General features: G+C 40.8%; 1 protein-coding gene across 2 annotated transcripts in view; it reads right to left on the bottom strand.

Moving 5' to 3' along the window:
• The window catches only part of PCSK5 (proprotein convertase subtilisin/kexin type 5), a 507,981-nt gene that overhangs the window by 83,873 nt on the left and 411,114 nt on the right, over positions 1-12,994 (bottom strand). For both annotated transcript variants that reach the window (XM_055426904.2, XM_088837941.1), the window contains exons 22-24: positions 9,770-9,906; positions 4,559-4,765; positions 3,176-3,244 (exon numbers count right to left, since the gene is read on the bottom strand). In XM_055426904.2, coding sequence (XP_055282879.2) covers positions 3,176-3,244; positions 4,559-4,765; positions 9,770-9,906 — 413 coding nt within the window. The remainder of the gene's footprint in view (positions 1-3,175; positions 3,245-4,558; positions 4,766-9,769; positions 9,907-12,994) is intronic.

Raw genomic sequence — 12,994 nt, 5'->3', positions numbered from 1 at the left:
CCACAAATAATACCATAGTGAATAACACTGTGACTATGCTGTTTTGAGTTTGTGGATGCATATCCTCAGGACAGATTCCTAGAAACAGTGTCGTGGGGTCAAGGGATGTGATTGTGTTATGTACTGCCAGCTGTTCTTCAACATTTGTTGTACCATCAGTCACAAAAAAGACTGCTTGCTTAGCCTTGCAAGTACAGTGTGTGCAGCTTTTGAAATCTTGCCAATCTGATAGGTGAGAAATAGTATGTTACAGTAGTTTTAATTTGCATTTCCCACATAATGACCGAAGTTAAGCATCTTTTCTTATGCTTAAGGGCCATTTGTTTCATGTGATTTTTAAAACCTGTCTTTCTCTTCATTATTTTCTGGCTCCTGTTACTTCATACCCAGAATTCTGAAATAGTCATCTAGCTGGTTTCTCTGCCTACAGCCTCCCTCCCTGTCAACTACCCTGAACATATTAATAGTTATCGTAGTTACAAAATTAATCTTCTTAAAACACCTCTTTAAAAAGCATTTTTTTCCCCTGTAAGAACCTTCAATTATTCCCCTTTAGCCACAGAATACTTTTAAACTTATGAGTCCAGAATTCAAGTTATGGTTTTCATCCACTTCTCTAAACTTCTCCTTGCTTATTCCCTTATATTTATAGCCTTATGTTCCTTCTGCAAAGTTAGTACACTCAGTGTCTAATCCATGGCAGAAATTCTTCCCTCCAAAAATTTTTTTTTTGCAATTGTCTAGTTCTAAAGCCCATCCATGGTGCAACCCTGTTCTTTTATCTGTCTTAATTCCATGGAAACTCTTAAGATTTATGTCAAGTCCCATTTTCTTGGAAGTCTTCCTTAATCACTTGAGTGCCTGGGGGTTTCCTGCTTTGCTAAATTCACTTGGTACATATATTTATCCCCTTCCCTGGTGGCTCAGGCAGTAAAGCATCTGTCTACAAAGCAGGAGACCCAGGTTCTATCCCTGGGTCTGGAAGATCCCCTGGAGAAGGAAATGGCAACCTGCTCCAGTACTATTGCCTGGAAAATCCCATGGATGGAGGAGCCTGGTAGGCTACAGTCCATGGGGTCGGACACGACTGAGCAACTTCACTTCACATATATTTATCCCCTTAATTGGCACTTAGTTTAAATAGTCTTTTTTTTTATTTTTGCAGTTTCTTAAAAATTTTCAAATTCATTTATATTTCCCCTCAAGAGTAGGAACTACCACTATTTTAGTAAGCAGGTATTAATCAGTTTTCATCATCCGTTTCTGAGCCAATATAAAGGTGCATTAACCTCTATTTCACTGATAAGGTAAGGAAGTAAAGAGATCTTATACAATTTGATTAAACTCAATCATTAAGTCAATGGTGATGTAGGTATGGGCCCCAAATCTTAGGTTATAGTTAAGTGTCAAGTGTAAAAATGATCCTATTTGCTCATCCTCTCAATTAATGAAGAGCTATAATGTAGGACACTTATGTAGATTTATCTTATTTAAAATTTCCATTTAAGGTATTGGTTAGAAAGACAAAGAATTTGGCATTAAATCCTCTTAGAATAAAATGGTATTATGTAAAATGCTGTTTTCGGCCTGAAGAAAGGCCCATAAACACAATTTGACTAGAGAAAATATATCTAAATCCCTTTGTGTTCTGAGCCATGCATCTCTGTTTTGAATTTGGGAAACTCTCAAGGGTTTGCACATTTATTGTGTTTTTATTATACCTTAGACATGCTGTTACTTCTAGTGGGAGCAGAGTATATAAGTCACAGAGTTTGTGTGCAAGTATTGATAGTTTACTCTCTAAGCAGAAAGATATGTACACACCAAATATTACACAAATCAGCAGTAAAAGGTATGATCATTGGCCTGCAAACAAGGAGAGACAAGAAAAAAGAATTCAATTGGAAAGATTAATGAAAGCTTCAGAAATAAGATGATTGATTTCAGCTAAGGCAGTCCCTAAATATACAAGGTCCAACATTTAGAGATTTTATAAATTAAGATAAATTTTCAAATTGGAAATTAGCAGATTGTTCTGCGTCACTCTATGCCACCCTTTTCTGTACTCCTGCTGCACCTCTCTCTACTCCGGCAGTTTGACTTGTAAAAGACATGGTTCCAGGTGTGCCACTTACAGCAGCCAGAGGGGTCCTTACAGCAGAATCTCAATCATATTGCCTTTGAATTCCCTCTGCCATGGCCAACGCTCTGCGCACAGTAGACAATTAAAGTTTCTTAAAGGAGTGAATGTAGTCTTTTAACAGCACTTTGTAAAGTTAATCAAACTATCTAATTTATCTTTTTTTCAGATTGATTCTTTTGGATTTTGAGTCTCTAGATGGCTGGGGTCTTCTTTGGAATTTGTTTCCCAGGGAAGATGGCTCAGTTTCATCTTTAACTGAATCAACTAGGGGAGGGGTGGGTATATTCATGGTTGTCACTGTTCCCGCCCCCATGCTAAGATTCTCACTGATCCTAAATAAGTTCACACACGTTCATCCATCCCTTTAAACTTTTAAGAGTCAAAATCATAGGTTTGAGATTTTACATACACGCACATGCATGTACACACACACACACACAAACACACACGCACACACAGGCACACACCCCTCTGTCCATGATGCATAAAGATGTTAGCATGGACACACAATACGCAATAGCAAAGGTATAAAAAGAGACCACAAAATTTAGTTGGGAAAGTGAGCAAATGAGCTGGGAATGGGCAGATATGGTCCGAGATGGGCAAAAAAGTGAAATCAAGATTGTCAAAACAGTTATCCTTGTTCCCTGCAAGAAAGACCACCTCTTGTCTCTTCATTAGAAACACGAGAATTGCTCATCTTTTGGATTTTAAGACTTTCATTACTTAGTTTAGATCTGTTTTTGCTTTCTAAAAAGTTAGTATTTTATCTTTAAATCTCTTGACTCTAAATGCTCCTTCCTTCTTGCGTGATTGTCCTTTCCTAAAGTTGAGTTTCATGAAGACAAGTGACCTATCTATTGCCTCAAAAGGGAGTATCTCTCTCGGTAACCACGTTTGTGTCAGAGTTAGTCTACATAATGGATATTGATGATGACAACAATAACTAGAGTCCCTGTTGCAGGAATGACAGGAGAGGATGTGTGAAGGACACAGTTGTTTCAACTCTAAGCAAAAGGGAAGATGACATACCTAAGCTGCATCCCAGACACCCTTCTTCACAAGACACACATTCTTCATAGTCTGGGTCTTGGATTTCACCTACACAATATAAAAAGAAATAAAAAAAGCACAATTTCACTTTACTTTCACTGAATGGAAACACAAATAATTGCTATAAAAATATGTTGGTGTGTAGCTTATTTTCAGACAAATTGTAAAGCAGTTATGAAACCCCAAACCATGCTTTGGAGATAAGTATGTCACTCACATTTTTTATCTCCTTCTATTAATTTAGTAAATATTTAGTAGGTTGATTAGCTTGATTGGGTGCAAGTGGAACAGAGTTAGACTGTATGCCATGCAACTAGTTTTGAAGTCAAGTTGGTGTGCTGTGTCTATTAAAGATGTAAGTTCTTTTTCGAAAATGTGGTTGGGTATATAAAATAATGAAGCTCTGTCTCCTTATGTCTGTTGTAAATACTTTAAAAAAAGTTTTAAATTCTATACTACCTTAGTAGGACTTCCCGGATGACACTAGTGGTAAAGAACCCGCTTTGCAATGCAGTAGACTTAAAAGACACAGGTTTGATCCCTGGGTTGGGAAGATCTGATGGAGGAGAGCATGGCAACCCACTCCATTATTCTTGCTTGGAAAATCCCATGAACAGAAGAGCCTGGTGGGGTACAGTCCATTGGGTCGCAAAGAGTTGGACATGACTGAAGTGACTTAGCACACACACACAACCTTAGTAAGCATTAAGGAGAAAAAAGAAAGAGGTCTTCATTATTCTAGAAATGTGCTGAAGGCACAGGCATAATTCTTATATAGCAGAGAAAGTCTGCAGCATTTTACATGAACAAGAGCAAAATCTACATGTACTGTTTTTTAATTCCCTTCTTTCAGTGTAAATAGGAATTGAACAATAACAGTAACAATATATTCCCAGAACATTTTTATATTTCCAGGTCATTTTAAGTAGGCTAACTCTCACTGGCTCCTGCCAGGAAGCAAGCACAGAGCATGCTATGCTCTCCCTCTCACACATGAAACCAAGGCATGGAGAAATTAGATTGATTTTGCCCAGGGTCTCATAACTAGTGCTTGGGAAGGAGAAAATTGTTGGCCAGGACATTTGAATTCTAATCTGATTTTCTCTCCATTATACCTTTTCCATAAACCCTCCACTGGAGTTCACCTTCTATGTATGTGATTAGCTGCATTCCTTAGTCCTTGGATTGTGTCTAAGCAAACGCTTGGGGAAAGAGAGCAGGGTAGGTATCACTGTCCCCACTTGTTGTGTAGAGTCACGGGAAATCATCCAGGTGCGACCATTGCGCCAGGTAGATATTCAAGGCTCTGGGGCATCCAGGGTGCAGCCCCTTTTGTCTGCAGTGGCTCCAAGGCAGCTTTACCTTGTCCACATTCTAACTTCTGGCAGGTGTGACTGGAGGGCACCATGAAGTAGCCGCGCACGCATCGTGTGCAGACGTATGTGCTGTGACAGAGCTCACAGTTGTCTGGGCAGGGCTGGCAGGTGTGGCCCTCGTCAGGGTAGTAGCCTGGGGGACAGCTCTCTCGACACTCCCCCCAGTACAGGAACCGCTCTCGGCCATGCTTGTCTAAAGAGAAAGGAGCAAAATGAAAAGAGGGAAAATGTACAAAATTAGCTATAAAGATAATAGTAGCTGAAGACATTTTGTTTAAAAGATGTGACCAAGTGCTTTTACTCCCAGCAGATCAAGGAGATAAGAATGGATTGAATGAAAAATGCAGTATCATTGAACTTTTAGTTGAAAAGATTTCCTTGAATTCCTTTTGGTATCAGTGGAAGTTCTCAAGAGTTGCTGACTTTAAAGATCCCATGAGAATAAACAAGTGCTTGATGCATTTTCTTTGATAGTGCAATCTTTTAGAATGATTTTGAATTCTGTTATCAAATTCACATGCTTGTCTTAATTGTCTAAGGACTGAATTTTTGCACAACTACCAGCTCCTGTATTGAGAGCCTATTGAAGCTGTCAACTAAACGCTCCTCTTTGACTCCTTTGGATGAATTCCTGGAGGTCCTGTCAACATTGGGCTCTACAAGGGAAGAATCAGCAGTACCCCCAGTATGAGACTGGGAATTTGCTCCTGTGGAGAATCCATTGTTGCCACTGGAGAAATGGATGAAAACTATCATAATCAATGCAAAAGGATTCTAATCAGTTCTAATCACACACTTAAATACACAAGATTAATGTAGATGCACCTGAAAGCCTCTACCCCCCCGACCCCCTGGAGTTTTCACTTGTGCTGCGTGTGCCCAGGGCATCTGTCTTCTGTGAATCAGGTTTTGTGTTTCTAGTTTTGAAAATATCTGTGTTCCCTAAAACAACTGGGTCTAGAGCTCACTCATCATGTGATCTACCACGTGAAGATCCTGAACCATTGACCTTTGAGAAGCAAGGCTGCCAGATTTCTAGATAGTGCTGACCTCATGTTACAAGTGCAAAATCCAAAAGTCAGAACAATATTAAATTGAACCACATGCAATTGCCAACAATCAGCTGTTTTTATTTTACCTGTAAACTAGGCACTTTAAAAAGGTTTAACCTAATTTTCTTATTTAATTGAAGTCCTGTTTCAAATATAATTTAAAAACCACACCCTTGAATTATGAACTCTGAAGCACCCTTTTTTCCTGATGCCAGTTTCATGCCAGAAGTCTGCTGGCCCTTACAGGACAAGGAATATAAATAGAGCCTCCAAAGAGGTGGTTAAAAAAGAAAAGTGTTTGCAGTTTCCAAGTTAGACCGAGAAGAACATTATCCTCTAAAGGAAGGGAGTGTTTGGGAGGATGCAACGTGCATTTGGTGATTCTACAGCTACAGATCAAGGTTTGGAGCACAGAATCCTAATCTGGTGGGACCTGGAATCTCAAGAGACCACACAAAGGTCAACTTTCCAAGTTGTGTTCTTTTTAGTCCACCATGACTCATTGAGAAAAGATCCTGTCTTACAGAGTGCTAGCCTTTCCACATGTAGGTAGTAAGATGTGAAGGCTAGCAGTGAAAAGCCCACCCTATCCTCCACCCTCCTGTCCATCCCCTACACCTTCAGTTCAGTTCAGTTCAGTTCAGTCGCTCAGTCATGTCCGACTCTCCGCGACCCCATGAATCACAGCACGCCAGGCCTCCCTGTCCATCACCAACTCCCGGAGTACAGTCAAACTCATGTCCACAGAGTCGGTGATGCCATCCAGCCATCTCATTCTCTGTCGTCCCCTTCTCCTCCCGCCCCCAACCTTTCCCAGCATCAGAGTCTTTTCCAGTGAGTCAACTCGTCGCATGAGGTGGCCAAAGTATTGCAGTTTCAACTCAGGATCCAGAGGCTTGGGGACAGCTTGGCATATGGTTATGAGTTTTAAATATATATTTATTGAATGATTGAATGAGTGAATTCATATTTGTCAACATTCCTGTTTTTCAAGCATATCCAACTGGATCAACAATCTTAAAAATGAATGATGATGATTTCAGATATTAGAAGAAATGTTATTCAATTCCATTTTGATTGTTCAGATATGGCTTTGTTATTTGAACCTCTTAGAGTATTATAATTTGGGCTTAAAGGACAGAGATTTAAAGGGTCTTGTTTAAAATACATGGACTGTGCAAAAGGAAGTCACTTAGGCACCTTCAAAATGGCAGGCTTTCCCCACCTGCTTGGGTCAGGATTATGCCAAGATTTGATCATATTTCTAATAGCTTGACAGCATGGCAGCTCACTTAGCTTTGAGTGATAATTTGTATACCTCAGTGATTTGCATATCATACATAAAATTTTGGCTACTTGCCCAGAGTCTCAGAATTTAAGTTCCTGTAATGATATGTAAGAGAAGCTGGTTCTGATAGTAGAAGGGCTGATATTTTTGTTAGGTGCCAAAACCTTTCATGTGGCAATGTGAGACAAAAGTTAAAAAGCAAAGAACTCCCAGAGAAGTTCAGGTTGGCTTTCATTTATACTGAAGAGTAATTAATTGTTTTCAGAGTATTTTTTGGCGGCTGATTTTGTTAGAAGGGAGGGTGGACCAATGTGAAGTCATTGGATGTTTGCCAGAGGAAAAGAGGGTTAAAGGTTTAAGGCAGGATGGGAACAGGATTGCTGGGAAGGAAGAAAGAAAGGCTGAGGACTCTGAAAATAAACTTTATAAAGTTTACTTCAACGTTTTGCTTACCGCAGCTACTGTATAATTGCTAGAATTTAGCTTCGGGTTCAGTTTGGTGGAGGATAAACTGGGGTGAGAGTCCAGAGGGAATTTTCACTGATAGAGCTATACTTCTGCCTTTCCAAAAGGATTCAGACCTAACTTTAACAAAGTTACAATTCAGCAAGAGGTGAAGTTTCTACGAAGAGTTGGGAGAGGCTTATGTGTGTGGATGGGGCTCCCTAGCCAGAGGAATTTCAGCCTTTGAATAAAGCCTCTTGATACAGAACTGCATCCATTCCCTCATCTATCTTCTGTAGCACCGAATCATGGATTAGCTGCCCTAATACATGGATTTGGGATATTGCACTCTTAACAGGCAGAACACGCTGCTAATCAGAACCTGCCCAACCATCCCGTCTTCAGGAAGCCTCTTTTGCTCACTACAGCTGAAAGTAGTGACATGTGGTAGGGTTACTGCCATTCATTCAGTCTTTATCTAATATGTTCTCATTTTATAATACACGAGGACAAACCTGTTTGTTAGATTGTTAACTTGAATGTGAGTATCATGCTATCATTTCCTGTATCTTCCATGGCACCTATGTAGAGTAACTTATACACAGGAGTGGCACAATACATTAAAAAATTTTTTTATTGAAGTCTAGTTGATTTAAATGTTGGGTTTATTGCTTGTACTGTGAGCCTGATAATTCTTCAGTTCTCAAAAACTTTTCTGATGAGATCAGTGGTGATATTAACCAATGTAAAAAAAATGTTTAATTTCTGCTGTAGAGAAAACTAACTTAGCTGGAGACTGAAATACCCATAGAAGTAAATGGGTACAAACAATAATAATAGTAATAGTAGTAGTAATAATAATCATTACTAATATTTTTTGTGTGCTTCCTGTGCAGTTCACCTTGTTCTAAGTGCTTTATTATTTTATCTCATTTCATTTTCGTAACAGTCCTAAAGGTGGCAGTCATGATCACCATCTTATAGGTGAGGAAGGAAACAGAATAAGCAGGCTAGAGGTAAAATTGGACAGATATACTTTGTTTCCAAACACAAAGAAATCATTTTAATTTATACAAAAATATGTGTTCTCCCTCATTTTTCTGCAAATGCATGATACTATTCATGTATTCTTCATTTTTCTTTGTTTTATGACAAGCAAGAATAAAGCTAAATAATTCTTTCCCACCAGTAAAACCATGTGAATGTCATGATGGTGGTAACTGACACCCTCAGGATCAGTGAGACAGCTGGGAGGGGTGGGGACTATGGCAAATGGAGAGCAGCTTGGAGGTCTCCAGTCAATCATTTGAGGACCAGAAGGAGCAGTGTTGCCAAATCTTCCAGGTTTTCAAGAGAAAAATTTTTTTTAATTTCCCAGTTTCACTCAAATTTTAAGTGTAGGGCAAATAAAATATAAACCAGTCCCTGAACCTATTTGCAGGACAGCAGTGGAGACACACACATGGAGAACAGACTTATGGGTGTGGGGAGCGGGAGGAGGGAGAGAGTGGAGTGGATGGAGACAGTAACATGGAAACATGTTCATTACCATATGTAAAATAGAGAGCCAGTGGGAATTTGTTGTATGACTTGGGGAACTCAAACCAGAGCTCTGTAACAACCTAGGATGGGGAAGAAGTTGGGAGGGAGGTTACAGGAGGGAGGGGACATAGATATACCCATGGCTGATATATATTGATGTTTGGCAGAAACCAACACAATATTGTAAAGCAGTTATCCTTCAATTAAAGATAAGTAAATTTAATTATATAAAATATAAATCAGTCCCTCATGAAGTCAAACTTGGGGACAGGCATATGTAGGGAGGCTAGAGAGCAGTCAAGGGTCAAACTGCAGAGGACCAGAGTGATCATAGAATATAATTTATTGACAGCAGAAACTTTAGAATTGTGAAGGTCTGGGACAGAAAAGGTCATATTTGTGTTTGGAAAAGATTACCCTGCCATCCCACAGGGCTCTGAGAGCTTCTAAATGGCATCACTCAGGGCTGAGGGGACCCTGACACAGCCTCTCTTAGGCTGTTTCTCCTGAAGACTGAATGTGTCTGTCTTAATTTCCTAGCTTTTCACTTTCGCCTCAGTGAAGCTTAGCTTTGCTGTCTAGCTCGTGCCTGTCATCATGTTTGCATGTCCTTACTTTCTCCTTCTCTGGAAAAACATCTCTTAGCTTCTCTCTCACCTCCTCAGGGGAAGTAGGTCTGTGTCTCTAGCAGTGTGAACTTATGTTCTGACAATAAGCAGAAACTTCAAGGTTGTACATACTCTATAATTAACAGCTGTCTAATCTCACCCGCCTCTTCCCCAGAGATGAAGCTTCTGAGTCAAACAAAGTAATGTCCAGTGGGAGAGGAAGTTGAAGTAAGGGGAAGAAATGAGCAACCAGACTCCCTCACCTACTCCGCAGGAGGTACAGTTGGAAGGCTCATCTCCTTGGCATTCTTGGCAGGTGAAGTGACATGGATGACATTGGTTCTTGAATTCAAATTTGCCCAAGGAACAGTTCAAAACGCAGCGGCCATCATCAAAAATCCTAGAGGCAAGCAGACTTTTAGTTTGTAAGGGTGGCTTTGTGGGATGGCATTAAGTACTAGAACATGTGGTGTTTGTGTTTTGCTGCACAGACTTGGTTTCATTGTTCCAGAAACAAGGGTGATGCCTGGTACTGATCATCTTAGAACATGGGGAGAATTAGTCACGTACCCATCCTTGGCCAAAGATTTGGACCCAACAGCAGGCATGCCAGGAACTGGCTGTGGATGTAATCTTGATTCTTGTTTCAAACAAATTAACCAGTGCCCTGGGGATTAAACCCACACTGTAGGCTCCAGACAAACCCAGTCATCACTCAGATGGGGGTCTTTGAACTTTCAAGGCACTTTAGTGGTCTTTGAATCCAGAGGCTTTAGAAAGTATCTTTCTTTAGTTATCCATGTGCCCACACTTTGCAAGGAAATGTCAAGTCCAAGGGCTCTTGAAGACTATCCTTTAGGTGCTACTTATAAACTTGACCTACACATATGGCAAGTAATCAATGAACTCAGATTTTGAGTGTCATTTTTGCAAGTGTTTCCTGGTGTATAGTGTACCACAGTCCATTTTCTGACCATGTTTGCCATCACCTACAAGGGCACCACAGATAAGTTAGTATGTGGGCTTCTAAAACCTTTGATTTTATACACATGCAATATATATATATATATATATATATCATAATGTCATGGTTAATATTTTCAAAGTTTTCTTTCTTCTTTCCCTTGCAAAGTAATCCCATGTGATGAAGTAAATTGTATCCAAGAATTTTGCTCAGAAAAAAAAATACATAATGTCTAAGATTTTGCTCAGGAAAAAACACACAATGTCTCAGTGCAAGTCAGATGAGTAATGTGAACAGATGAAGTGAGCAGGGCCTCCAGCCCCAGAGTTTCGGATTCAGTCGTTCCTCGGGGGAGAGAGCCGAGAATCTGCATTTTTGACAAGTTCTTGGATCGTGTTCATGGTGCTGGTCTAGGGAATTTACTTTGAAAACTTCTCAGCGGTGATCTAGGTTACTGTGGAACTTGCTAAATGACTCCTACCTAAGTCATACAGGTGGTGCAAACCAGTGTCTCAGAGATCTTCCCTAGAGCAGTAGCTGCTGTGTCAGTCATGAGGGTAACTGAGGAGTAGCGCACACATGCTCCCCTGGAGGTGTCACATCTGGGAGAGCTGAAGGCCTGCAAACACTGCTAGGGGTTCTTCCTCTCTCCACCCAGAACGATGTCACAACTTGTTCCTGGGGTGGCACTGGTTTGTCAAACTTCTTCTGTTTCCATAGCTAGAATCAGCCCTAAATGGAGGACTGGCATTTCAGTCCTGGGTTTGGAGGAAACTGGGGTGGGGATAAGGCGTCCTGAGTATGTGTTTCTTGTAGTCTTCCACTTCATCCCTGAAAGTCTGTGTCATTTGCATCTGGTTGGAAACAGAAGGGAATTCAGGCCAGCCACACAAGAAGGCCACCTTGTTCTTGGATCCTCAGCCCCTCAGGTTCTGGTCACCCTACCCAGCACAATGGTGTGAATACTACTTTTGGTCCACTGCAGTGTGTGGAGTCCCTGCCCTAAAAAAGACATGCACACACGTCTAGCTGTCCACGTCAGAACAGATCTCCTGCACTACAACCTGCAATGGGAAGACTGTGCTCTTAGGCCAGACGTTCAGCTGATGGCACTAATGCTAGCTGGGAAATCCTGACCCCACCCTGGCTCTGGTCTCTGAGCTAGAATATTTATCAAGGAATCATTTGGATGTGGCTAGTTAAAAAAAAAAGAAACATGACAAAAACCTCCCTTTATGAAAAAACTATGTAAGAGTTTTCTTAGGTTTTTAAACTAGTGAACTACTCTTTTCTTCACTAAGAAGGAGAATGGGGCATGTTTATTTGTGAAGGTTCATTTTCTTGCTAAATTGAGAAAAAGATAGAAAGTACATCATTTTATTCTTTGTGGGAAGAGATGACAGATTGGTTTGGGGGGCAATTATTTCTCTTGAGAGAGTGATCTAATGCTGTCAATGGTTGGAACCTTTTAAAACCATTCAGAAACTTGAGTGGGTGTGGCAATGATCAAAGGGTGTAGTGCTGTCGTGTTTATGTAGGGGAAGGGCCGTCTATATTTACTTGAGAGCCTGAGTTTAAGACAGTACTAAGCAAATAATTGTGTTTTAAGCCACCTCCCTCTATCCCTACCTTGAAGAAAGCAGAAGTGACATACTCAGTTTTTGTAAGAATGTAATTCAGCAGAGACATTACTTTGCCAACAAAGGTCCGTCTAGTCAAGGCTATGGTTTTTCCCGTGGTCATGTATGGATGTGAGAGTTGGACTGTGAAGAAGGCTGATCGCTGAAGAATTGATGCTTTTGAACTGTGGTGTTGGAGAAGACTCTTGTACTGCAAGGAGATCCAACCAGTCCATTCTAAAGGAGATCAATACTGGGTGTTCATTGGAAGGACTGATGCTAAAGCTGAAACTGCAATACTTTGGCCACCTCATGCGACGAGTTGACTCACTGGAAAAGACTCTGATGCTGGGAAAGGTTGGCGGCAGGAGGAGAAGGGGACGACAGAGAATGAGATGGCTGGATGGCATCACCGACTCGATGGACATGAGTTTGAGTGAACTCCGGGAGTTGGTGATGGACAGGGAGGCCTGGCGTGCTGTGATTCATGGGGTCGCGGAGAGTCGGACACGACTGAGTGACTGAACTGAACTGAACTGAATTCTTTATAAGGATTGAATGATAAGGAAACTAGTTGTGCTTGAGTGAAGGACTGAATTAGATCATCTTCTGCAAACTCCCCCACCCCAACTTCCTTAAGAAAAATTGTTAAGGAACTTGAAGAAAAGTCCCATCTCAAGTGAAAACAGATTCCCACAGATACCAACAGATCTCCCCTAGTGGAGGATAAGAAATTATCTTAGTCTGGGCTTCAGGGGGCTGATGAAAATTTTCTTTAAAGCCAACTCCAGCCATCTCTGGGACACCAGCCATCCAGTTTTTGGATTTCTGAGACACCCAAGCAAGCTCATCTGTACTGGGGAAGCCCTTCTGTCCCCAGGTCACACATGCTCTTGGCCTTTTCA

Source organism: Moschus berezovskii, chromosome 7, assembly GCF_049115385.1.
Source record: "Moschus berezovskii isolate FMDL1 chromosome 7, NW_MosBer_1.0, whole genome shotgun sequence".
Taxonomy (NCBI): Eukaryota; Metazoa; Chordata; class Mammalia; order Artiodactyla; family Moschidae; genus Moschus; species Moschus berezovskii.
This window is presented reverse-complemented; position numbering and strand designations above follow the sequence as displayed.